The sequence below is a fragment of the Oncorhynchus gorbuscha genome, linkage group LG04 (assembly GCF_021184085.1).
Source record: "Oncorhynchus gorbuscha isolate QuinsamMale2020 ecotype Even-year linkage group LG04, OgorEven_v1.0, whole genome shotgun sequence".
In the NCBI taxonomy this organism is placed as follows: domain Eukaryota; kingdom Metazoa; phylum Chordata; class Actinopteri; order Salmoniformes; family Salmonidae; genus Oncorhynchus; species Oncorhynchus gorbuscha.
Window position 1 is genome coordinate 85,813,025 of NC_060176.1, and position 27,749 is coordinate 85,840,773.

General features: G+C 44.8%; 1 protein-coding gene across 1 annotated transcript; it reads right to left on the reverse strand.

The window, feature by feature from the left end:
- On the reverse strand, positions 1-27,173 carry fbp2 (fructose-1,6-bisphosphatase 2). The gene is made up of 8 exons (XM_046348252.1): positions 26,878-27,173; positions 22,700-22,862; positions 21,700-21,792; positions 18,541-18,549; positions 11,779-11,919; positions 11,010-11,147; positions 3,334-3,453; positions 1-230 (listed from the first exon to the last, which is right to left on the reverse strand). The coding sequence occupies exons 1-8, from the start codon at positions 27,051-27,053 to the stop codon at positions 45-47; spliced, it is 1,026 nt and encodes a 341-aa protein (XP_046204208.1). The 5' UTR covers positions 27,054-27,173; the 3' UTR covers positions 1-44.
- Between the last annotated feature and the right edge of the window lie 576 nt (positions 27,174-27,749).

A 27,749-nucleotide genomic window follows, 5' to 3' on the forward strand; every position in this document is an offset into this window, starting at 1 on the left:
TTTTTTTGTTGGTATTTAACTTTTATTCAAGTTTTGTTGTCGCTCTACTTGTGCTTCTTGACAAAGTCGAGGTACTCGTTGACGTCATCAGGTGAACCCACAATAAACGGAACTCTCTGGTGGATGTTGGTTGGAACCACGTCTAGGACACGCCCTTCTCCCGTAGTGGCCACGCCTCCACACTGCTCGATCAGGAAGGCAATGGGGTTGCACTCGTACAGCAAACGCAGCTAGGAAAGGGAAAGGAATACACACACCAAGATTAGAGGAGGGAATGTGAAGGAGTGATACACAGCTTCAACCTATTTAACTGGATTAGCTATTGTTTATACCTTTCTTAACTTTCCTTCTCTTAGCCAGAGAGATCTTGGCCCTGTTTCCCCACATCCAGAGAGACCTGGGCCCTGTTTCCCCACATCCAGAGAGCCCTGGGTTCTGTTTCCCCATAGCCAGAGAGGCCTGGGCTCTGTTTCCCCACATCCAGAGAGCCCTGGGTTCTGTTTCCCATAGCCAGAGAGGCCTGGGCCCTGTTTCCCCACAGCCAGAGAGACCTGGGCCCTTTCCCCACATCCAGAGAGACCTGGGCCCTGTTTCCCCACATCCAGAGAGACCTGGGCCCTGTTTCCCCACATCGAGAGACCTGGGCCCTGTTTCCCCACATCGAGAGACCTGGGCCCTGTTTCCCCACATCGAGAGACCTGGGCCCTATTTCCCCACATCCAGAGAGACCTGGGCCCTGTTTCCCCACATCCGGAGAGACCTGGGCCCTGTTTCCCCACATCCAGAGAGACCTGGGCCCTGTTTCCCCACATCCGGAGAGCCCTGGGCCCTGTTTCCCCACATCCGGAGAGCCCTGGGCCCTGTTTCCCCACATCCAGAGAGACCTGGGCCCTGTTTCCCCACAGCCGGAGAGATCTGGGCCCTGTTTCCCCATAGCCGGAGAGATCTGGGCCCTGTTTCCCCATAGACAGAGACTCTACTACAACTGCAATGGTATTACGACAGCTGTAATGGTATTACGACAGCTGTAATGGTATTACGACAGCTTTAATGGTATTACGACAGCTTTAATGGTATTACTACAGCTTTAATGGTATTACTACAGCTTTAATGGTATTACCACAGCTGTAATGGTATTACTACAGCTGTAATGGTATTACAACAGCTGTAATGGTATTACCACAGCTGTAATGGTATTACCACAGCTGTAATGGTATTACCACAGCTGTAATGGTATTACCACAGCTGTAATGGTATTACTACAGCTGTAATGGTATTACCACAGCTGTAATGGCATTACTACAGCTGTAATGGTATTACCACAGCTGTAATGGTATTACCACAGCTGTAATGGTATTACCAAGTCGCCCTGGATAAGAGCCTCTGCTAAATGACTTAAATGTAAATGTAATGGTATTACCACAGCTGTAATGGTATTACCACAGCTGTAATGGTATTACCACAGCTGTAATGGTATTACTACAGCTGTAATGGTATTACCACAGCTGTAATGGTATTACTACAGCTGTAATGGTATTACCACAGCTGTAATGGTATTACCACAGCTGTAATGGTATTACTACAGCTGTAATGGTATTACTACAGCTGTAATGGTATTACTACAGCTGTAATGGTATTACTACAGCTGTAATGGTATTACTACAGCTGTAATGGTATTACTACAGCTGTAATGGTATTACTACAGCTGTAATGGTATTACCACAGCTGTAATGGTATTACCACAGCTGTAATGGTATTACACAGCTGTAATGGTATTACTACAGCTATATCCTCACATGGTCTCTCCTGTCATTGCTATGCGGATGACACTCAACTACCTTTCTTCTTCCCCCCTTCTGACACCCAGGTGGCGAAACGCATCTCTGCGTGCCTGGCAGATATCTCAGCTTGGATGTTGTCCCACCACCTCAACAAGACGGCGCTGCTCTTCCTCCCGGGGAACGCCTCCCCGCTCAATTAAAGACCTCTACATCACAGTTGACTCCACAGTATTGCCCTCCCAGAGTACAAGGAACCTTGGCGTGACCCTGGACGACTCCCTGTTGTTCTCTGCAAACATCAAACCAAGTGACTCCTGCAGGATCATGCTCAACAATATCCGTAGAGTATGACCCTACCTCACACAGGAATCGGCACAGGTCCTAATACAGGCTCGTCATCTCCCCTCTGGACTCCTGCAGGATCATGCTCAACAACATCCGTAGAGTACAGGAAGTGGCGCAGGTCCTAATCCAGGGACTTGTCATCTCCCGTCTGGACATCTGCAACTCTCTGTTGGCTGGGCTCCCCGCTTGTGCCGTCAAACCCATGCAAACTATTGAGATTGCAGCAGGCCGCCTGGTTTTGAACCCAAGTTCTCTCATGTCACGCTGCTCCTCCTCACTCTCCACTGGCCTCCAGTTGAAGCTCCACTACCAGACCATGATGCTTACCTACGGAACTGCAAGGGGAACTGCCCCTTCCTACCTTCAGGCTCAAACCCTACACCCCAACCCGAGCACTCCGTTCTGTCACCTCAGGTCCCTTGGCCCTCTAACCCCCACGGGAGGGCAGCTCCTGTCTCAGCCCAGTCTATCCTCCTCCTCTGTTCTGTCACCTCAGGTCCCTTGGCCCTCTAACCCCCACGGGAGGGCAGCTCCTGTCTCAGCCCAGTCTATGCTCCTCCTCTGTTCTGTCACCTCCGGTCCCTTGGCCCTCCAACCACCACGGGAGGGCAGCTCCTGTCTCAGCCCAGTCTATCCTCCTCCTCTGTTTTGTCACCTCTGGTCCCTTGGCCCTCCAACCCCCACGGGAGGGCAGCTCCTGTCTCAGCCCAGTCTATGCTCCTCCTCTGTTCTGTCACCTCCGGTCCCTTGGCCCTCCAACCCCCACGGGAGGGCAGCTCCTGTCTCAGCCCAGTCTATCCTCCTCCTCTGTTCTGGCACCCCAATGGTGGAACCAGCTTCCCCCTGAATCTAGGACATCAGAGTCCCTGCTCATCTTCTGAAAACATCTGAAACCCTACCTCTTCAAACATTATCTTAAATAATCCCCCTCCTCACCTTGACCCCCCCCACCCAAAAGATAAATAATACAAATACAAAAATAACCACTTGACCTGTTTTCTGTGGTCTGTGGATGAGTTAAATCTATAGAGTCTATAATTCAACTAATCTTTTCACTGGCATGGTTAGAGGTGAGGGATTAGAGGTCAAGGGATACTTTTAGGGTCAGGGCCTGCCTACCTTGCCCTTGGGGCTCTTCTTGTTGATAGGGTTAGGGTTAAAGGTCAGGGGTTAGGGGTTAGAGGTCAATGGTTAAGGCTAAACCTACCTTTCCCTTAGGGCTCTTTTCATTGGCGGGGTACATGAAGATTCCTCCATATGCGATGGTGCGATGGACGTCTGCCACCATAGAGCCCACATACCTTGCTCCATAGGGAGCGCTCCCGTCCTATAGGGGCAGAGACAAGACACTGAACTCTCATCACCATACACTGTTATCAAAACAACTTTGATTGATTGATGTACAGTTTTGATTGATACCATCACAACTACATTCGTTTGCCAGAGCCATAGATGAAGCTACAGTAGCAAGCAACAGGAGGCTATGCACAGCTACACAGCACATTTGCACGTGTTAAAATCTCAGTGTTAATGTAAAAAGTGTTGTGAGTGTTATATCTGAGTGTTGATTCTAATGTGTTTAACACCAGTGTTATATCTGAGTGTTGATTCTAGTGGGGTTAACACCAGTGTTATATCTGAGTGTTGATTCTAATGGGGTTAACACCAGTGTTATATTTGAGTGTTGATTCTAGTGGGGTTAACACCAGTGTTATATCTGAGTGTTAATTCTAGTGGGGTTAACACCAGTGTTATATCTGAGTGTTAATTCTAGTGGGGTTAACACCAGTGTTATATCTGAGTGTTGATTCTAATGGTGTTAACACCAGTGTTATATCTGAGTGTTGATTCTAATGGTGTTAACACCAGTGGGATTAAAATTGATACCACCTGCGGTGAATAAATAAAGTGTTATTTGAATTACAGTGGTATCAACACTGCGTGGTGTTGGTTAATCGACTGTGTTGAGTTAATTTCCGTTAACTCTTGAAGGACCTCTATCATATTTCCCAGGATGCTTTGTTGCAGGTTGATTTTTAGAATTTTTTATTTTAATATCTATGTTTCTGCATGCACATTGATTCATTAATCTTATACTATACAAAGATAAATAACTGAAATGTTTCTAAACTAATCCCATCTGTAAGGGGTTGGACTTATTACACCTGTTAATCACACTGCACACTGCCCTAACCCATCTGGACTAGAGGAATACCTATGTGAGAATGCTGTTCATCGACTACAGCTCGGCATTTAACACCATAGTGCCCTCCAAGCTCGTCATCAAGCTCGAGACCCTGGGTCTCGACCCCGCCCTGTGCAACTGGGTACTGGACTTCCTGACGGGCCGCCCCCAGGTGGTGAGGGTAGGCAAAAACATCTCCACCCCGCTGATCCTCAACACTGGGGCCCCACAAGGGTGCGTTCTGAGCCCTCTCCTGTTCACCCATGACTGCGTGGCCACGCACGCCTCCAACTCAATCATCAAGTTTGCGGACGACACAACAGTGGTAGGCTTGATTACCAACAACGACGAGACTGCTTACAGGGAGGAGGTGAGGGCCCTCAGAGTGTGGTGTCAGGAAAACAACCTCACACTCAACGTCAACAAAACTAAGGAGATGATTGTGGACTTCAGGAATCAGCAGAGGGAACACCCCCCTATCCACATCGATGGAACAGTAGTGGAGAGGGTAGTAAGTTTTAAGCTCCTCGGCGTACACATCACAGACAAACTGAATCCTTGGGGACTGTGCTTTGGCAAAGTGGGTGGGGTTATATTCTGCCTGGTTGGCCCTGTCCGGGGGTATCATCGGACTGGGCCACAGTGTCTCCTGACCCCTCCTGTCTCAGCCTCCAGTATTTATTCAGTAGTTTGTGTCGGGGGGCTAGGGTCAGTTTGTTATATCTGGAGTACTTCTCCTATCGTATCCGGTGTCCTGTGTGAATTTAAGTATGCTCTCTCTAATTCTCTCTCTCTTTCTCTCGGAGGACAATGCCCCAGGACTACCTGGCCTGATGGCTCCTTGCTGTCCCCAGTCCACCTGGCCGTGCTGCTGCTCCAGTTTCAACTGTTCTGCCTGCGGCTATGGAATCCTGACCTGTTCACCGGACGTGCTAAATGTCCCAGACCTGCTGTTTTCAACTCTCTCTCTCTTCCGCACCTGCTGTCTTTAACCCAGCTATAAAAAGCCAGCTGACATTTACTCATGAGGTGCTGACCTGTTGCACCCTCTACAACCACTGATTATTAATATTATTTGACCCTGCAGGTCATCTTTGAACGTTTGAAAATCTTGGCCATGTTCTGTTATAATCTCTACCCGGCACAGCCAGAAGATGACTGGCCACCCCTCAGAGCCTGGTTCCTCTCTAGGTTTCTTCCTATGTTCCTGCCTTTCTTGGGAGTTTTTCCTAGCCACCATGCTTCTACACCTGCATTGCTTGCTGTTTGGGGTTTTAGGCTGTGTTTCACTATAGCACTTTGTGACATCGGCTGATGTAAAAAGGGCTATAAAAATACATTTGATTGATGCATCCTCACACCGATCAAATCAAATCACATGTTATTTGTCACATGAGCCGAATACAACAGGTGTAGTAGACCTTACCGTGAAATTCTTACTTACAAACCCTTAACCAACAATGCAGTTTTAGGAAAATAGAGTTAAGTAAAGATTTACAAAATAAAACACCGTAAAAAATCAATTAAAAAGTAACACAATAAAATAACAATAATGAGGCTATATAAATAAGGTTATATACAGGGGGTACCGGTGCCAGGTCATTGTGCATGAGTACAAGTTAGTAAAACAAGGTAATTTGTACATGTAGGTAGGGGTAAAATGACTATGCATAGATAATATGCATAGTACCTGACGTGCTACCTGTCCCAGACGTGCTACCTGTCCCAGACCTGCTACCTGTCCCAGACCTGCTACCTGTCCCAGACCTGCTACCTGTCCCAGACCTGCTACCTGTCCCAGACCTGCTACCTGTCCCAGACCTGCTACCTGTCCCAGAGACCTGCCCCAGACCTGCTACCTGTCCCAGACCTGCTACCTGTCCCAGACCTGCTACCTGTCCCAGACCTGCTACCTGTCCCAGACCTGCTACCTGTCCCAGACCTGCTACCTGTCCCAGACCTGCTACCTGTCCCAGACCTGCTACCTGTCCCAGAGACCTGTCCCAGACCTGCTACCTGTCCCAGACCTGCTACCTGTCCCAGACCTGCTACCTGTCCCAGACCTGCTACCTGTCCCAGACCTGCTACCTGTCCCAGACCTGCTGTTTTCAACTCTCTAGAGACAGCAGGAGCAGTAGAGATACTCTGAAGGATCGGCTATGAAAAGTCAACTGACATTTACTCCTGAGGTGCCAAACAGCATTGCTTGCGGTTTGGGGTTTTAGGCTGGGTTTCTGTACAGCACTTTGAGATATCAGCTGATGTAAGAAGGGCTTTATAAATAAATTTGATTTGATGATAATAAACGGTGTGTAGCAGCAGTGTACAAAACAAATGGTGGGGGTCAATGTAAATAGTCCAGGTGGCCATTTTATTAGATGTTCAGCAGTCTTATGGCTTGGGGGTAGAAGCTGTTCAGCAGTCTTATGGCCTGGGGGTAGAAGCTGTTCAGCAGTCTTATGGCCTGGGGGTAGGAGCTGTTCAGCAGTCTTATGGCCTGGGGGTAGGAGCTGTTCAGCAGTCTTATGGCTTGGGGGGTAGGAGCTGTTCAGCAGTCTTATGGCCTGGGGGTAGGAGCTGTTCAGCAGTCTTATGGCCTGGGGGTAGGAGCTGTTCAGCAGTCTTATGGCCTGGGGGTAGAAGCTGTTCAGCAGTCTTATGGCCTGGGGGTAGGAGCTGTTCAGCAGTCTTATGGCCTGGGGGGGGGTAGGAGCTGTTCAGCTGGGGGTAGGAGCTGTTCAGCTGGGGGTAGGAGTCTTATGGCCTGGGGGTAGGAGCTGTTCAGTCAGTCTTATGGCCTGGGGGTAGGAGCTGTTCAGCAGTCTTATGGCCTGGGGGTAGGAGCTGTTCAGCAGTCTTATGGCCTGGGGGTAGGAGCTGTTCAGCAGTCTTATGGCCTGGGGGTAGGAGCTGTTCAGCAGTCTTATGGCTTGGGGGTAGGAGCTGTTCAGCAGTCTTATGGCTTGGGGGTAGGAGCTGTTCAGCAGTCTTATGGCCTGGGGGTAGGAGCTGTTCAGCAGTCTTATGGCCTGGGGGTAGGAGCTGTTCAGCAGTCTTATGGCTTGGGGGTAGGAGCTGTTCAGCAGTCTTATGGCTTGGGGGTAGGAGCTGTTCAGCAGTCTTATGGCTTGGGGGTAGGAGCTGTTCAGCAGTCTTATGGCCTGGGGGTAGGAGCTGTTCAGCAGTCTTATGGCCTGGGGGTAGGAGCTGTTCAGCAGTCTTATGGCTTGGGGGTAGGAGCTGTTCAGCAGTCTTATGGCTTGGGGGTAGGAGCTGTTCAGCAGTCTTATGGCTTGGGGGTAGGAGCTGTTCAGCAGTCTTATGGCCTGGGGGTAGGAGCTGTTCAGCAGTCTTATGGCTTGGGGGTAGGAGCTGTTCAGCAGTCTTATGGCTTGGGGGTAGAAGCTGGTAAGGAGCCTTTTGGAGCTGGACTTGGCGCTCTGGTACCGCTTGCCGTGCAGTAGCTGAAAGAACAGTCTATGACTTAGGTGACTGGAGTATTGGGTGACAATCTTTTGGGCCTTTCTCTGACACCGCCTGGTATATACAGTGCCTTGCGAAAGTATTCGCCCCCCTTGAACTTTGCGACCTTTTGCCACATTTCAGGCTTCAAACATAAAGATATAAAACTGTATTTTTTTGTGAAGAATCAACAACAAGTGGGACACAATCATGAAGTGGAACGACATTTATTGGATATTTAAAAAAAAATACAAATGAAAAACTGAAAAATTGGGCGTGCAAAATTATTCAGCCCCTTTACTTTCAGTGCAGCAAACTCTCTCCAGAAGTTCAGTGAGGATCTCTGAATGATCCAATGTTGACCTAAATGACTAATGATGATAAATACAATCCACCTGTGTGTAATCAAGTCTCCGTATAAATGCACCTGCACTGTGATAGTCTCAGAGGTCCGTTAAAAGCGCAGAGAGCATCATGAAGAACAAGGAACACACCAGGCAGGTCCGAGATACTGTTGTGAAGAAGTTTAAAGCCGGATTTCCCAAGCTTTAAACATCCCAAGGAGCTCTGTGCAAGTGATACTATTGAAATGGAAGGAGTATCAGACCACTGCAAATCTACCAAGACCTGGCCGTCCCTCTAAACTTTCAGCTCATACAAGGAGAAGACTGATCAGAGATGCAGCCAAGAGGCCCATGATCTCTCTGGATGAACTGCAGAGATCTACAGCTGAGGTGGGAGACTCTGTCCATAGGACAACAATCAGTCGTATATTGCACAAATCTGGCCTTTATGGAAGTGTGGCAAGAAGAAAGCCATTTCTTAAAGATATCCATAAAAAGTTTCGTTTAAAGTTTGCCACAAGCCACCTGGGAGACACACCAAACATGTGGAAGAAGGTGCTCTGGTCAGATGAAACCAAAATTGAACTTTTTGGCAACAATGCAAAACGTTACGTTCGGCGTAAAAGCAACACAGCTCATCACCCTAAACACATCATCCCCACTGTCACACATGGTGGTGGCAGCATCATGGTTTGGGCCTGCCTTTCTTCAGCAAGGACAGGGAAGATGGTTAAAATTGATGGGAAGATGGATGGAGCCAAATACAGGACCATTCTGGAAGAAAACCTGATGGAGTCTGCAAAAGACCTGAGACTGGGACGGAGATTTGTCTTCCAACAAGACAATGATCCAAAACATAAAGCAAAATCTACAATGGAATGGTTCAAAAATAAACATATCCAGGTGTTAGAATGGCCAAGTCAAAGTCCAGACCTGAATCCAATCGAGAATCTGTGGAAAGAACTGAAAACTGCTGTTCAAAAATGCTCACCATCCAACCTCACTGAGCTCGAGCTGTTTTGCAAGGAGGAATGGGAAAAAATGTCAGTCTCTCGATGTGCAAAACTGATAGAGACATACCCCAAGCGACTTACAGCTGTAATCGCAGCAAAAGGTGGCGCTACAAAGTATTAACTTAAGGGGGCTGAATAAGTTTGCACGCCCAATTTTTCAGTTGAAGGGGGGCGAATACTTTCGCAAGGCACTGTAGGTACGGGATGGCAGGAAGCTTGGCCCCAGTGAATATCCTGGGCCATACGCTACGCACAACCCTCTGTAGCGCCGTATGGTCGGATGCCAAGCAGTTACCATACAACTGGTCAGTGTGCTCTCGATGGTGCAGCTGTAGACATTTTTGAGGATCTGGGGACCCATGCCAAATCTTTTCAGTCTCCTGAGGGGGAAAAGGTGTTGTGGTGCCCTCTTCACGACTTTCTTGGTGAGTTTTTGAACATGATAGTTTGTTGGTAATGTGGACACAAAGGAACTCTCGACCCACTCCACTACAGCCTCCTCGATGTGAATGGGGTTGTGTTTGACCCCCCCTTTACCTGTAGTATGAGCTAGTGAGTGGTACCATGAGGTGAGAGTAACTGACTACTGGAATCACTGTCAGCAAGAATACAATTATGGTGGGTTCCATAAGGCTAGACAGAGAGGTTACTGTGAGGCCAACTGACAACTGGACTCACTGTCAGCAAGAATACATAAGGCTAGTGTGTTTAATGGGTTCCATAAGGCTAGTGTGTTTAATGGGTTCCATAAGGCTAGTGTGTTTAATGGGTTCCATAAGGCTAGTGTGTTTAATGGGTTCCATAAGGCTAGTGTGTGTAATGGGTTCCATAAGGTTAGTGTGTAATGGGTTCCATAAGGCTAGTGTGTGTAATAGGTTCCATAAGGCTAGTGTGTTTAATGGGTTCCATAAGGCTAGTGTGTGTAATAGGTTCCATAAGGCTAGAACCTTGGCGTGATCCTGGACAACACCCTGTCGTTCTCAACTAACATCAAGGCGGTGGCCCGTTCCTGTAGGTTCATGCTCTACAACATCCGCAGAGTACGACCCTGCCTCACACAGGAAGCGGCGCAGGTCCTAATCCAGGCACTTGTCATCTCCCGTCTGGATTACTGCAACTCGCTGTTGGCTGGGCTCCCTGCCTGTGCCATTAAACCCCTACAACTCATCCAGAACGCCGCAGCCCGTCTAGTGTTCAACCTTCGCAAGTTCTCTCACGTCACCCCGCTCCTCCGCTCTCTCCACTGGCTTCCAGTTGAAGCTCGCATCCGCTACAAGACCATGGTGCTTGCCTACGGAGCTGTGAGGGGAACGGCACCTCAGTACCTCCAGTCTCTGATCAGGCCCTACACCCAAATAAGGGCACTGCGTTCATCCACCTCTGGCCTGCTCGCCTCCCTACCACTGAGGAACTACAGTTCCCGCTCAGCCCAGTCAAAACTGTTCGCTGCTCTGGCTCCCCAATGGTGGAACAAACTCCCTCACGACGCCAGGACAGCGGAGTCAATCACCACCTTCCGGAGACACCTGAAACCCCACCTCTTTAAGGAATACCTAGGATAGGATAAAGTAATCCTTCTCACCTCCCCCCTTCCCCCCTTAAAATATTTAGATGCACTATTGTAAAGTGGCTGTTCCACTGGATGTCATAAGGTGAATGCACCAATTTGTAAGTCGCTCTGGATAAGAGCGTCTGCTAAATGACTTAAATGTAATGTAAATGTAGTGTGTTTAATGGGTTCCATAAGGCTAGTGTGTTTAATGGGTTCCATAAGGCTAGTGTGTTTAATGGGGAAATGGAAGATCGCTAAAAGTTATTTGTGGTTCCAAAACTCAAGGTGTCAGGTGATGATCATGTTTGTGTGTGTGTATGTGTGTACCTCTGGGTATTTCTTGTGCTTCAGGTACGCGTTGATGGATGGGTGCATGTATTTGGCGTATCCCTCGTTCAGACTGTAGATCTTTCCTTTGGGCTTGATCTTCACATTTTTCTCTGTCAGGATAAACTCTCCAATCGCCTGGAAACCAAACAACACAGTTAGTTAAGGACATTCACTTGTTATTTTACCAACACTGGCCTCTGTCCTCTGTCCTCAGTCACTGTCTCTGTCCTCTGTCACGGTCACTGTCCTCTGTCCTCTGTCACTGTCCACTGCCCTCTGTCCCTGTCCTCTGTCCCTGTCCTCTGTCGCTGTCCTCTGTCACTGTCCACTGCCCTCTGGCCTCTGTCCCTGTCCTCTGTCCCTGTCCTCTGTCACTGTCCACTGCCCTCTGGCCTCCGTCCCTGTCCTCTGTCCCTGTCCTCTGTCACTGGGTCCTCTGTCCCTGTCCTCTGTCACTGTCCTCTGTCCCTGTCCTCTGTCACTGGCCTCTGTCCTCTGTCACTGTCCTCTGTCTTTTTACTTTGTTTCTCTTCTGTCTCTGACCTCTGTCTGTCTCAGTCCTCTCTATGTCCTCTGTCTCTGTCCCCTTTCTTCTGTCTCTGACCTCTGTCTCTGTCCTCTGCCTCTGTCTCTGTTCTCTGTCCTCTATATCTGTCCTTGAGTCTGATTAAACACTGTTGCTCAGTGTGGGTGGTGGATTAGCCTGCGCTAAGGAAACTCCTGTGAATTAACTTTGAATATGGGGCTATTACTTCCACAAACTCACAGGGTCCAGCATAAAGAAGTTGAGGCCCTGTCCGGTGGAGAGGGCAACCAAGGTGGCACTACCATAGAGTGCATATCCCGCGGCAACAATCTTGCTGCCAGGCTGCAGCGCATCCTTCTCTGTGGCGTCCTTAGTTGATGTCTGACAAAAATAGACATTGTATCATATTAGTGGATATTCACACTACTCTCAGGGCAAGTCTGCCGGTTTTGACGATCACTGACTTTTAGTAGCAGGTTAGGAGAATTAGGTTAATGTTAGGAGAATGAACGTGTCAGGTTAGGAGAATTAGGTTAAGGTTAGGAGAAACTTCTTCAGGATTGGTGGGTCCCCTGCGTGACGGTTGAGCTAACGTAGGCTAATGCGATTAGCATGAGGTTGTAAGTAACAAGAACATTTCCCAGGACATAGACATATCTGATATTGGCAGAAAGCTTAAATTCTTGTTAATCTAACTGCACTGTCCAATTTACAGTAGCTATTACAGTGAAATAATACCATGCTATTGTTTGAGGAGAGTGCACAGTTTTGAACTTTGAAAAGTTATTAATAAACAAATTAGGCACATTTGGGCAGTCTTGATACAACATTTTGATCAGAAATGCAATGGTTCATTGGATCAGTCTTTCTTTGCACATGCACAAAATCTAAATTGCACCTGGGCTGGAATAATACATTATGGCTTTTCTCTTGCATTTCAAAGATGATGGTACAAAAATAATACAAAAAAACGGTTGTTTTTTCTTTGTATTGTCTTTCACCAGATCTAATGTGTCATATTCTCCTACATTTCCACAAACTAAAAAAGAGTGTCCTTTCAAATGGTACCAAGAATATGCATATCCCTGCTTCAGGAAAGTTAGATTTAGGTATGTCATTGCTTCAGGACAGTTAGATTTAGGTATGTCATTGCTTCAGGACAGTTAGATTTAGGTATGTCATTGCTTCAGGACAGTTAGATTTAGGTATGTCATTGCTTCAGGACAGTTAGATTTAGGTATGTCATTGCTTCAGGACAGTTAGATTTAGGTATGTCATTGCTATAGGTAGTTAGATTTAGGTATGTCATTGCTATAGGTAGTTAGATTTAGGTATGTCATTGCTTCAGGACAGTTAGATTTAGGTATGTCATTGCTTCAGGACAGTTAGATTTAGGTATGTCATTGCTTCAGGACAGTTAGATTTAGGTATGTCATTGCTTCAGGACAGTTAGATTTAGGTATGTCATTGCTTCAGGACAGTTAGATTTAGGTATGTCATTGCTTCAGGACAGTTAGATTTAGGTATGTCATTGCTATAGGTAGTTATATTTAGGTATGTCATTGCTATAGGTAGTTAGATTTAGGTATGTCATTGCTTCAGGACAGTTAGATTTAGGTATGTCATTGCTTCAGGACAGTTAGATTTAGGTATGTCATTGCTATAGGTAGTTAGATTTAGGTATGTCATTGCTTCAGGACAGTTAGATTTAGGTATGTCTTTGCTATAGGCAGTCATATTTGGGGTATGTCATTGAAAAAAAGTGTCCGATCCTTAAGAAGTTACAGGAATTTACATGTCAGTTTAGGAGAATTAACATGCCAGGTTAGGAGAATTAGGTTAAGGTTAGGAGAATTTACATGTCAGTTTAGGAGAATTAACATGCCAGGTTAGGAGAATTAGGTTAAGGTTAGGAGAATTAACGTGGTACGTTAGGAGAATTAGGTTAAGGTTAGGACAATTAGGTAGGAAAACAGTTAGGGTTAGCGAAAATTGTTCCCGACACGACTGGAACATATCTAGCTACAATCAGATCTGCCCTGAGAACAGTCTAAATGTTCATGATTGTGATTCTGCCAAGTAGACATGAATTAGAACATAAACTACACACTGGCTGTGTCCACTGGCAAGACCTATATTGGCTAGACCTATAGACACTGGATATAACATGGGCCAGCTGGATATTCCCCCTAATAGACCTATACACACTGGCTATAACATGGGCCAGCTGGATATTCCCCCTAATAGACCTATACGAACTGGATAGAACATGGGCCAGCTGGATATTCCCCTAATAGACCTATACGAACTGGATAGAACATGGGCCAGCTGGATATTCCCCCTAATAGACCTATACACACTGGATATAACATGGGCCAGCTGGATATTCCCCCTAATAGACCTATACACACTGGATAGAACATGGGCCAGCTGGATATTCCCCCTAATAGACCTATACACACTGGATATAACATGGGCCAGCTGGATATTCCTCCCTAATAGACCTATACACACTGGATAGAACATGGGCCAGCTGGATATTCCCCCTAATAGACCTATACACACTGGATATAACATGGGCCAGCTGGATATTCCTCCCTAATAGACCTATACACACTGGATATAACATGGGCCAGCTGGATATTCCCCCTAATAGACCTATACACACTGGATAGAACATGGGCCAGCTGGGTATTCCCCCTAATAGACCTATACACACTGGATAGAACATGGGCCAGCTGGGTATTCCCCCTAATAGACCTATACACACTGGATAGAACATGGGCCAGCTGGATATTCCCCCCAATAGACCGATACACACTGGATATAACATGGGCCAGCTGGATATTCCCCATAATAGACCTATATACACTGGATATGACATGGGCCACCTGGATATTCCCCCTAATAGACCTATACACACTGGATAGAACATGGGCCAGCTGGGTATTCCCCCAAATAGACCTATACACACTGGATAGAACATGGGCCAGCTGGATATTCCCCCTAATAGACCTATACACACTGGATAGAACATGGGCCAGCTGGATATTCCCCCAAATAGAGCTATACACACTGGATAGAACATGGGCCAGCTGGATATTCCCCCTAATAGAGCTATACACACTGGATAGAACATGGGCCAGCTGGGTATTCCCCCTAATAGAGCTATACACACTGGATAGAACATGGGCCAGCTGGATATTCCCCCTAATAGACCTATACACACTGGATAGAACATGGGCCAGCTGGATATTCCCCCTAATAGACCTATACACACTGGATAGAACATGGGCCAGCTGGATATTCCCCCAAATAGAGCTATACACACTGGATAGAACATGGGCCAGCTGGATATTCCCCCTAATAGACCTATACACACTGGATAGAACATGGGCCAGCTGGATATTCCCCCCAATAGACCGATACACACTGGATATAACATGGGCCAGCTGGATATTCCCCCAAATAGAGCTATACACACTGGATAGAACATGGGCCAGCTGGATATTCCCCCTAATAGACCTATACACACTGGATAGAACATGGGCCAGCTGGATATTCCCCAAATAGAGCTATACACACTGGATAGAACATGGGCCAGCTGGATATTCCCCCTAATAGAGCTATACACACTGGATAGAACATGGGCCAGCTGGATATTCCCCCTAATAGACCTATACACACTGGATAGAACATGGGCCAGCTGGATATTCCCCCAAATAGAGCTATACACACTGGATAGAACATGGGCCAGCTGGATATTCCCCCTAATAGACCTATACACACTGGATAGAACATGGGCCAGCTGGATATTCCCCCCAATAGACCGATACACACTGGATATAACATGGGCCAGCTGGATATTCCCCCAAATAGAGCTATACACACTGGATAGAACATGGGCCAGCTGGATATTCCCCCTAATAGACCTATACACACTGGATAGAACATGGGCCAGCTGGATATTCCCCCAAATAGAGCTATACACACTGGATAGAACATGGGCCAGCTGGATATTCCCCCTAATAGAGCTATACACACTGGATAGAACATGGGCCAGCTGGGTATTCCCCCTAATAGAGCTATACACACTGGATAGAACATGGGCCAGCTGGATATTCCCCCTAATAGACCTATACACACTGGATAGAACATGGGCCAGCTGGATATTCCCCCTAATAGACCTATACACACTGGATAGAACATGGGCCAGCTGGATATTCCCCCAAATAGAGCTATACACACTGGATAGAACATGGGCCAGCTGGATATTCCCCCTAATAGACCTATACACACTGGATATAACATGGGCCAGCTGGATATTCCCCCTCATAGAGCTATACACACTGGATATAACATGCTAACATGCTAACATGGGCCAGCTGGATATTCCTCCCTAATAGACCTATACACACTGGATATAACATGTGCCAGCTGGATATTCCCCCTAATAGAGCTATACACACTGGATATAACATGCTAACATGTTAACATGGGCCAGCTGAATATCCACACATGGGCCAGCTGAATATCCACACTGTATATAACATGCTAAATATAACATGCTAACATGGGCCAGCTGAATATCCCCCTGATAGAGCTATACACACTGGATATAACATGCTAACATGCTAACATGGGCCAGCTGAATATCCCCCTGATAGAGCTAAACACACTGGATATAACATGCTAACATGGACCAGCTGAATATCCCCCTGATAGAGCTATACACACTGGATATAACATGCTAACATGCTAACATGGGCCAGCTGAATATCCCCCTGATAGAGCTAAACACACTGTATATAACATGCTAACATGAGTCAGTGAAATAAAATCTACTACTACCATAAAATAAAGTATTTGTGTAAATGTTGAGCGTGATATGATTATTGCATGTCAGGTCTGTGCAACAACAGCACCCTCTATTGTTGGTTATTGTAACTGCGGTCTTCTAAGCCTGCTGGTGCTGGAGCATGGATGGATCCTTCATCTGTTGTAGCTCCTTCAACTCAACCACAGCTTGGACTGAATTTCTCTGTCAATTATGCATGTCTGATACTAATACTATGTCTGATACTATGATACTAAGAATCATGTTGTTAGTGTCTAATGTCTAAAGAATGTATCAATCCTAACGACTAATGTCTAAAGAATGTATCAATCCTAATGACTAATGTCTAAAGAATGTGTCAATCCTAATGACTAATGTCTAAAGAATGTATCAATCCTAACGACTAATGTCTAAAGAATGTGTCAATCCTAATGACTAATGTCTAAAGAATGTATCAATCCTAACGACTAATGTCTAAAGAATGTATCAATCCTAACGACTAATGTCTAAAGAATGTATCAATCCTAACGACTAATGTCTAAAGAATGTATCAATCCTAACGACTAATGTCCAAAGAATGTATCAATCCTAACGACTAATGTCTAAAGAATGTGTCAATCCTAATGACTAATGTCTAAAGAATGTATCAATCCTAACGACTAATGTCTAAGGAATGTGTTCATGCTAGTGTCTAATGTCTAAGGAATGTGTCAATCCTAATGACTAATGTCTAAAGAATGTATCAATCCTAATGACTAATGTCTAAAGAATGTATCAATCCTAACGACTAATGTCTAAAGAATGTATCAAGCCTAACGACTAATGTCTAAAGAATGTATCAATCCTAACGACTAATGTCTAAGGAATGTGTCAAACCTAATGACTAATGTCTAAAGAATGTATCAATCCTAACGACTAATGTCTAAGGAATGTGTTCATGCTAGTGTCTAATGTCTAAGGAATGTGTTCATGCTAGTGTCTAATGTCTAAGGAATGTGTTCATGCTAGTGTCTAATGTCTAAAGAATGTATCAATCCTAACGACTAATGTCTAAGGAATGTGTTCATGCTAGTGTCTAATGTCTAAGGAATGTGTCAAACCTAATGACTAATGTCTAAAGAATGTGTCAAACCTAATGACTAATGTCTAAAGAATGTATCAATCCTAACGACTAATGTCTAAGGAATGTGTTCATGCTAGTGTCTAATGTCTAAGGAATGTGTCAATCCTAATGACTAATGTCTAAAGAATGTATCAATCCTAATGACTAATGTCTAAAGAATGTATCAATCCTAACGACTAATGTCTAAAGAATGTATCAAGCCTAACGACTAATGTCTAAAGAATGTATCAATCCTAACGACTAATGTCTAAGGAATGTGTTCATGCTAGTGTCTAATGTCTAAGGAATGTGTTCATGCTAGTGTCTAATGTCTAAGGAATGTGTTCATGCTAGTGTCTAATGTCTAAAGAATGTATCAAACCTAACGACTAATGTCTAAAGAATGTATCAATCCTAACGACTAATGTCTAAGGAATGTGTTCATGCTAGTGTCTAATGTCTAAGGAATGTGTTCATGCTAGTGTCTAATGTCTAAGGAATGTGTTCATGCTAGTGTCTAATGTCTAAAGAATGTATCAATCCTAACGACTAATGTCTAAGGAATGTGTCAAACCTAACGACTAATGTCTAAAGAATGTATCAATCCTAACGACTAATGTCTAAGGAATGTGTCAAACCTAATGACTAATGTCTAAAGAATGTATCAATCCTAACGACTAATGTCTAAGGAATGTGTTCATGCTAGTGTCTAATGTCTAAAGAATGTGTTCATGCTAGTGTCTAATGTCTAAAGAATGTGTTCATGCTAGTGTCTAAGGAATGTGTTCATGCTAGTGTCTAATGTCTAAGGAATGTGTTCATGCTAGTGTCTAATGTCTAAGGAATGTGTTCATGCTAGTGTCTAATGTCTAAGGAATGTGTTCATGCTAGTGTCTAATGTCTAAGGAATGTGTTCATGCTAGTGTCTAATGTCTAAGGAATGTGTTCATGCTAGTGTCTAATGTCTAAGGAATGTGTCAATCCTAGCTTTAACAGTTCCATAATATAATTCCATAGCTTAGCTGGTGCATATGATCAGGCTGGCGATCAGTGGGGCAGTTACCTCGTCAATCTGGAGAGGCACATGGAGAGAGACACAAGGAGACACACGTCAGAGAACAGACAGAGTGCATATAAACAACAGATTTACCCATACTAAATTGCCCCTCAGCATGTATTGAATGTCACAAATACACTACATTTCTGTTAGACATATCTGTTTCTACACTTCTGCTACTCGGCGTGCACATCACGGACAAACTGAAATGGTCCACCCACACAGACTCTGTGTTGAAGAAGGCGCAACAGCACCAGGAGGCTGAAAATATTTGGCTTGTCACCTAAAACCCTCACAAACTTCTATAGATGAGGCATACGCCCCCGCCACTCTTCTTACCAGAGAGATGTATGTTTCTGTCGGCGCGATGCGTGGAGAAACCCGTTGGCTGCACCGCCCTGGATAGCGTCTTCCCAGTAAGCCATGTTTCCGTGAAGCAGAGAACGTTGCAGTCTCTGATGTCCCTCTGGAATGCCACCCTTGCTCGGATTTCGTCAACCTTGTCGAGAGACTGGACATTGGCAAGAAGAATGCTGGGAAGTGGTGCGCGATGTGCCCTTTTTCGGAGTCTGACCAGAACACCGCCGCGTTTCCCTCTTTTTCGGAGTCGTTTCCTTGGGTCGCTGCATGCGATCCATTCCGTTGTCCTGTTTGTAAGGCAGAATACAGGATCCGCGTCGCAGAAAACATATTCTTGGTCGTACTGATGGTGAGTTGACGCTGATCTTATATTCAGTAGTTCTTCTCGACTGTATGTAATGAAACCTAAGATGACCTGGGGTACTAATGTAAGAAATAACACGTAAAAAAAACAAAAAACTGCATAGTTTCCTAGGAACGCGGAGCGAGGCGGCCATCTCAGTTGGCGCCGGAAGTCAGATAACCACCCGAGCCGCTGCGTGTTCACCTCACTACCATTCAGAAGGCGAGGTCAGTACAGGTGCATCAAAGCAGGGACTGAGCGACTGAAAAATAGCTTCTATCTCAAGGCCATCAGACTGTTAAACAGCCATCACTAGCACAGAGAAGCTGCTGCCAAAATACATACTTGAAATCATTGGCCACTTTTATAAATGGATCACTAGTCACTTTATTAATGCCACTTTAATAATGATGTTTACATATCTTTCACTACTCATCCCAGATGTATATACTGTATTTTATACCATCTATTGCATCTTGTCTATGCTGCTAGGTCAGGGCCCATCCAAATATTTATATATTCCATCTCTTTAGATTTAGTCTTCTTATACCTTTATTTCAACAGACTGAGACCAAGGTCTCTTTTACATCTGGGCCCTACGTATACATGTTTACACATACAGTTTAGGTACAATGATTTAAAAAATAAACAAGACCAACAAAACGATCACAGATAACAAAGAAATACACATATACCTGACAGAAGTGTAGAAACAGATATACCTGACAGAAGTGTAGAAACAGATATACCTGACAGAAGTGTAGAAACAGATATACCTGACAGAAGTGTAGAAACAAATATACCTGACAGAAGTGTAGAAACAGATATACCTAACAGAAGTGTAGAAACAGATATACCTGACAGAAGTGTAGAAACAGATATACCTGACAGAAGTGTAGAAACAGATATACCTGACAGAAGTGTAGAAACAGATATACCTGACAGAAGTGTAGAAACAAATATACCTGACAGAAGTGTAGAAACAGATATACCTGACAGAAGTGTAGAAACAGATATACCTGACAGAAGTGTAGAAACAGATATACCTGACAGAAGTGTAGAAACAGATATACCTGACAGAAGTGTAGAAACAGATATACCTGACAGAAGTGTAGAAACAGATATACCTGACAGAAGTGTAGAAACAGATATACCTGACAGAAGTGTAGAAACAGATATACCTGACAGAAATGTAGAAACAGATATACCTGACAGAAGTGTAGAAACAGATATACCTGACAGAAGTGTAGAAACAGATATACCTGACAGAAGTGTAGAAACAGATATACCTAACAGAAGTGTAGAAACAGATATACCTGACAGAAGTGTAGAAACAGATATACCTGACAGAAGTGTAGAAACAAATATACCTGACAGAAGTGTAGAAACAGATATACCTGACAGAAGTGTAGAAACAGATATACCTAACAGAAGTGTAGAAACAGATATACCTAACAGAAGTGTAGAAACAGATATACCTGACAGAAGTGTAGAAACAGATATACCTGACAGAAGTGTAGAAACAGATATACCTGACAGAAGTGTAGAAACAGATATACCTGACAGAAATGTAGAAACAGATATACCTGACAGAAGTGTAGAAACAGATATACCTGACAGAAATGTAGAAACAGATATACCTGACAGAAGTGTAGAAACAGATATACCTGACAGAAGTGTAGAAACAGATATACCTGACAGAAGTGTAGAAACAGATATACCTAACAGAAGTGTAGAAACAGATATACCTGACAGAAGTGTAGAAACAGATATACCTGACAGAAGTGTAGAAACAGATATACCTGACAGAAGTGTAGAAACAGATATACCTGACAGAAGTGTAGAAACAGATATACCTAACAGAAGTGTAGAAACAGATATACCTGACAGAAGTGTAGAAACAGATATACCTGACAGAAGTGTAGAAACAGATATACCTGACAGAAGTGTAGAAACAGATATACCTGACAGAAGTGTAGAAACAGATATACCTGACAGAAGTGTAGAAACAGATATACCTGACAGAAGTGTAGAAACAGATATACCTGACAGTGTAGAAACAGATATACCCTGGAAGTGTAGAAACAGATATACCTGACAGAAGTGTAGAAACAGATATACCTGACAGAAGTGTAGAAACAGATATACCTGACAGAAGTGTAGAAACAGATATACCTGACAGAAGCGTATTAGGTAGTTGATGTGGAATTGTTAGATTACTTATTAGATATTGCTGCGCTGTCGGAACTAGAAGTACAAACATTTCGCTACACTCGCAATAACATCTGATAACCATGTGTATGTGACCTATAACATTTGATTTGATTTCATCTGTTTCTACACTTCTGTCAGGAATATCTGTTTCTTAAAAAGTATTTCCATACTGTATAGTTGAACACACAAATGTCTAAAAACGATTTCATGTGTTGACATGCTGTGTACTGTACTACAGACATACTCACCCTTTTGTAGATTGCGAAGATGGTGCCGATGGAAGCCAAGCAGTCGATGTTAGAGGAGCCATCCAGAGGATCAAAACACACCACGTATTTACCCTGGAGGAGAGACCAGGGGAGTCAAAACACACCACGTATTTACCCTGGAGGAGAGACCAGGGGGGTCAAAACACACCACGTATTTACCCTGGAGGAGAGACCAGGGGGGTCAAAACACACCACGTATTTACCCTGGAGGGGAGACCAGGGGGGTCAAAACACACCACGTATTTACCCTGGAGGAGAGACCAGGGGGGTCATTTGAGGGTAGAGGTAGGGGGACATGTATATTGCTACACTAATATTACATGACTTCCCACCAGGGTCATTAAATTACATGACTTCCCACCAGAGTCATTAAATTACATGATTTCCCACCAGGGTCATTAAATTACATGACTTCCCATCAGGGTCATTAAATTACATGACTTCCCATCAGGGTCATTAAATTACATGACTTCCCACCAGGGTCATTAAATTACATGATTTCCCACCAGGGTCATTAAATGACATGACTTCCCACCAGGGTCATTAAATTACATGACTTCCCACCAGAGTCATTAAATTACATGATTTCCCACCAGGGTCATTAAATTACATGACTTCCCATCAGGGTCATTAAATTACATGACTTCCCACCAGGGTCATTAAATTACATGACTTCCCACCAGGGTCATTAAATTACATGACTTCCCACCAGGGTCATTAAATTACATGACTTCCCACCAGGGTCATTAAATGTGTGTTCGAAGGCTGTTAGGGACTGTACTGTAGGCTTCTAGCACATTTTTATGTCTCTTTCTCAATTTGTCTTTCTGCGACTCCTCAGAAGAAGGTCCAAGGAGCCTCAATGGCCTTTAGAAGAGGCAAGGAGAGTGAATGTGAGGAATCGATGAAAGATTAACTGAGAAAGAGAATAGTCTTCCAAACTTTTATCTAAACAATTAGAGAGAAGATCAGAAGATACCCTCTTTTCCTTGGGTGTGATGATGGCATGTTCGTTCTCCTCTGACACCATGCAGCAGGTTCCGTATGAAGACCTCAGCATATTAATGACCAGGTCATTAGAGAGGATGTCCAGCTTCTTCTGGTCATCACCCGTCGTGTTCACTGTCCCTGCAATGCCCTGGCTGGAACACACACACACACACACACACCCTTGTTACCACGTCTCCTGCCACCTTCACTGTACTGTGAGAAGTTTACCTGCTGGAGCAGATGCCTTCTGTGTCTGTGGGTGTCCGTGCAGAGCGACATGCAACATTAGCTGTCAATCAGTCAAAGATGCTGTGGTTTAAATCAATGAAGGATTTGTTATAAACAATGTTACAGGGAGACTCTCCAGTACTAGGATAAGGTGTAACAGATAATGTTACAGGGAGACTCTCCAGTACTAGGAGAAGGTGTAACAGATAATGTTACAGACAGACTCTCCAGTACTAGGAGAAGGTGTAACAGATAATGTTACAGGGAGACTCTCCAGTACTAGGATAAGGTGTAACAGATAATGTTACAGGGAGACTCTCCAGTACTAGGAGAAGGTGTAACAGATAATGTTACAGACAGACTCTCCAGTACTAGGAGAAGGTGTAACAGATAATGTTACAGGGAGACTCTCCAGTACTAGGAGAAGGTGTAACAGATAATGTTACAGGGAGACTGTCTGCCTGGTTGGGCATTAAGAATATGGTCCACTGACCCACAGACCCAAAAGTCCACAGACCCACTCCAAAAGGCTTTCGGAGCCATCATCGACTCAGTGGGTTTTGTCCAACATGTCTCTGGACCCACTCACTGTCACAGTCATACGCTGGACCTAGTTTTGTCCCATGGAATAAATGTTGTGGATCTTAACGTTTTTCCTCATAATCCTGGACTATCAGACCACCATTTTATTACGTTTGCAATTGCAACAAATAATCTGCTCAGACCCCAACCAAGGACCATCAAAAGTCGTGCTATAAATTCACAGACAACACAAAGATTCCTTGATGCCCTTCCAGACTCCCTCTGCCTACCCAAGGACGCCAGAGGACAAAAATCAGTTAACCATCTAACCGAGGATCTCAATTTAACCTTGCGCAATACCCTAGATGCAGTTGCACCCCTAAAAACTAAAAACATTTCTCATAAGAAACTAGCTCCCTGGTACACAGAAAATACCCGAGCTCTGAAGCAAGCTTCCAGAAAATTGGAACGGAAATGGCGCCACACCAAACTGGAAGTCTTCCGACTAGCTTGGAAAGACGGTACCGTGCAGTACCGAAGAGCCCTTACTGCTGCTCGATCATCCTATTTTTCTAACTTAATTGAGGAAAATAAGAACAATCCGAAATTGTTTTTTGATACTGTCGCAAAGCTGAACTAAAAAGCAGCATTCCCCAAGAGAGGATGACTTTCACTTTAGCAGTGATAAATTCATGAACTTCTTTGAGGAAAAGATTATGATTATTAGAAAGCAAATTACGGGCCCTTCTTTAAACCTGCGTATTCCTCCAAACCTCAGTTGTCCTGAGTCTGCACAACTCTCCCAGGACCTAGGATCAAGGGAAACACTCAAGTGTTTCAGTACTATATCTCTTGACACATTGATGAAAATAATCATGGCCTCTAAACCTTCAAGCTGCATACTGGACCCTATTCCAACTAAACTACGGAAAGAGCTGCTACTGTGCTTGGTCCTCCTATGTTGAACACAATAAATGGCTCTCTATCCACCGGATGTGTACCAAACTCACTAAAAGTGACAGTAATAAAGCCTCTCGTGAAAAAGCCAAACCTTGACGAGAAAATATAAAAACTAATCGGCCGATATCGAATCTCCAATTCCTCTCAAACATTCTTGAAAAAGCTGTTGCGCAGCAACTCATTGCCTTCCTGAAGACAAACAATGTTTATGAAATGCTTCAGTCTGGTTTTAGACCCCATCATAGCACTGAGACTGCAGTCGTGAAGGTGGTAAATTACCTTTTAATGACGTCAGACCGAGGCTCTGCATCTGTCATTGTGCTCCTAGACCTTAATGCTGCTTTTGATATCAGTTTGTCTCTGTGGATGGTTTGTCCTGTAAATGTCGGTGTTCCTCAAGGTTCCGTTTTAGGACCACTATTGTTTTCATTATATATTTGACCTCTTGGTGATGTCATTTGGAAACATAATGTTAACTTTCACTGCTATGCGGATGATACACAGCTGTACATTTCAATGAAACATGGTGAAGCCCTAAAATTCCCCTCCCTGAAAGCCTGTGTTTCAGACACAAGGAAAATGTGTTACTTTTAAACTCGAACAAAACAGAAATGCTAGTTCTACTTCCCAGGAAACAATAAGATCTAAACAAGTTCTAAACACGGCTGCTAGAATCTTGACTAGAACCAAAAAATGTGAACATATAACTCCAGTGCTAGCCTCTCTACACTGGCTTCCTGTTAAGGCAAGGGCTGATTTAAAGGTTTTACTGCTAACCTTCAAAGCAAACAGCTTGAGCTAGGGCTTTCTCCTATAGAGCTACATTTTTATGGAATGATCTGCTTATCCATGTGAGAGACGCAGACTCGGTCTCAACCTTTAAGTCTTTATTGAAGACTCACCTCTTCAGTAGGTCCTATGATTGAGTGTAGTCTGGCCCAGGAGTGTGAAGGTGAATGGAAAGGCTCTGGAGCGACGAACCTCCCTTGCTGTCTCTGCCTGGCCAGTTCCCCTCTCTCCACCGGGATTCTCTGCCTCTAACCCTATTATAGAGGCTGAGTCACGGGCTTACTGGTGCTTTTCCATGTTGTAACTTGGAGGGGTGCATCACTTGAGTCAATGATGTGATCTTCCTGTCCGGGTTGGCGCCCCCCTCGGGTTCTTGCTGTGGGGGAGATCTTTGTGGGCTATACTCAGCCTTATCTCAGGGTAGTAAGTTGGTGGTTCGAAGATATCCCTCTAGTGGTGTGGGGGATGTGCTTTGGCAAAGTGGGTGGGGTTATATCCTGCCTGGTTGGCCCTGTCCTGTGGGTATCGTCGGACGAGGCCACAGGGCCTCCAGCCCCCCCCTGTCTCAGCCTCCAGTATTTATGCTGCAGTAGTTTATGTGTCGGGGGGCTAGGGTCAGTTTGTTATATCTGGAGAAGCCACCAGGCTTCTACATCTGCATTGCTTGCTGTTTGGGGTTTTAGGCTGGGTTTCTGAATAGCACTTTGTGACATCGGCTGATGCAAAAACGGCTTTAAAAATTATATCTCCTGCTGAATACAACATCCTGTACTGTCCCAGAGAACAGCTATCTCCTGCTGAATACAACATCCTGTACTGTCCCAGAGAACAGCTATCTCCTACTGAATACAACATCCTGTACTGTCCCAGAGAACAGCTATCTCCTGCTGAATACAACATCCTGTACTGTCCCAGAGAACAGCTATCTCCTGCTGAATACAACATCCTGTACTGTCCCAGAGAACAGCTATCTCCTACTGGAGCATACAGTACATTCAGCCTTAAATATCACAGGTCATGGCAGAAGCATGTGTCCCCATGCATTCAACTAACCACACCCATTTCATTCACATGCTGCTGCCTGGAGGTTACTCTCAAACAGTAGTTAGCTAACTGACTTTAACATCCTGATGCTCTGATTCAACTGAGAGGGGAGTACCGTAGAAACATGTCACACTGCAGAGGGGAACGTCCTTAATTAACACTATATACTGTCTCTATCACAAACACTGTCTGTCTCTCAATCTCTTCTACCATCCATGTTGCATGAATGAATTGAAAATGGTTCATAACTTTCAATCAGGACTTTCCAATAACTTTTGAATTATGTTTCAAAGGTACAGGTGGAGGTGCAGAGAGACAGTGTAGTACTTACAGGTGTGCTGTAGTCAGGGAGACAGTGTAGTACTTACAGGTGTGCTGTAGTCAGGGAGACAGTGTAGTACTTACAGGTGGAGGTGCAGGGAGACAGTGTAGTACTTACAGGTGTGCTGTAGTCAGAGAGACAGTGTAGTACTTACAGGTGTGCTGTAGTCAGGGAGACAGTGTAGTACTTACAGGTGTGCTGTAGTCAGGGTGACAGTGTAGTACTTACAGGTGTGCTGTAGTCAGGGAGACAGTGTAGTACTTACAGGTGTGCTGTAGTCAGGGAGACAGTGTAGTACTTACAGGTGTGCGAGTCCGGCCTTACGCACGGCGCAGGAGATGGCTTTGATGGATGTCAGCAGACTGTTAATCAGCTGGGTCAGCTCTCCCGTTGACCCCTTGACCTGGCGCCCCGTCTCCATCACAAACCGAGTTAGGGTCCACACGTCCGTGTCGATCTTAGAGCTATTATCCGACATGTTGTAGCCGTGTTGGGGTCCTACCTCGTGGGGTCCGGGTTAGGCTGATACTCCTGGGTAGAGAAGCACGACTGTGTCTGTGAGAGGTGTATGAGTGAGTGAGAGGGTCAGGCTGTGTGTGTGTGAGAGAGAGAGAAAGAGCAGCTGTTATTAACAGAGAAGGTCAACCTCATTCCAGCAGCATGGCTGAACGCCGAGGTTATATTTGTGATGGCAGTACAGGGGGAGAGTAGAGAAGGGTATAGAGTGGAAGCAAACCTTTGGTCACAGACAGACGGATATGTACAGTGGGGAGAACAAGTATTTGATACACTGCCGATTTTGCAGGTTTTCCTACTTACAGAGCATGTAGAGGTCTGTAATTTTTTAATCATAGATACACTTCAACTGTGAGAGATGGAATCTAAAGCAAACATCCAGACAATCACATTGTATGATTTTTAAGTAATTCATTTGCATTTGATTATTTTGTGTGTGTCTGGACTTTCTAAGACAGAAGTTCAATGCTAGAAGGATGCAGTAAGACATGTCCATACTAGAAGGATGCAGTAAGACATGTCCATACTAGAAGGATGCAGTAAGACATGTCCATGCTAGAAGGATGCAGTAAGACATGTCCATGCTAGAAGGATGCAGTAAGACATGTCCATGCTAGAAGGATGCAGTAAGACATGTCCATACTAGAAGGATGCAGTA